The 229-nt window shown below is 68.1% G+C and overlaps 1 protein-coding gene across 1 annotated transcript in view; it reads right to left on the minus strand.

Moving 5' to 3' along the window:
* The window catches only part of LOC119592200, a 61,892-nt gene that overhangs the window by 45,039 nt on the left and 16,624 nt on the right, over positions 1–229 (minus strand). The window contains exon 3 of the mRNA XM_037941033.1: positions 16–226. Coding sequence (XP_037796961.1) covers positions 16–217 — 202 coding nt within the window. The 5' untranslated portion in view covers positions 218–226. The remainder of the gene's footprint in view (positions 1–15; positions 227–229) is intronic.

Consider the following 229-nt stretch of genomic DNA (forward strand, 5'->3'; position numbering starts at 1 on the left):
GGCAGCAACACTCACCGACCACCGTGAGCCACACCGTCTTCGAGAGCGGCGGCGTCGTGGACACCTGGCACTCGTAGGCGCCCGCGTCGCGATGCTGGGCGTAGTGGATCTTGAGGAGCCAGTCATCCGACCCCGACTGGTGCACGGCGCGGAACCGGTCGTCGCTCGTGTAGGTGAAGCGACCCACCGTCAGGAGGTGCAGGTCGCGCGCGCGCATCCACGAGACCTG

Source organism: Penaeus monodon, chromosome 29 (genome assembly GCF_015228065.2).
Source record: "Penaeus monodon isolate SGIC_2016 chromosome 29, NSTDA_Pmon_1, whole genome shotgun sequence".
Classification (NCBI taxonomy): Eukaryota; Metazoa; Arthropoda; class Malacostraca; order Decapoda; family Penaeidae; genus Penaeus; species Penaeus monodon.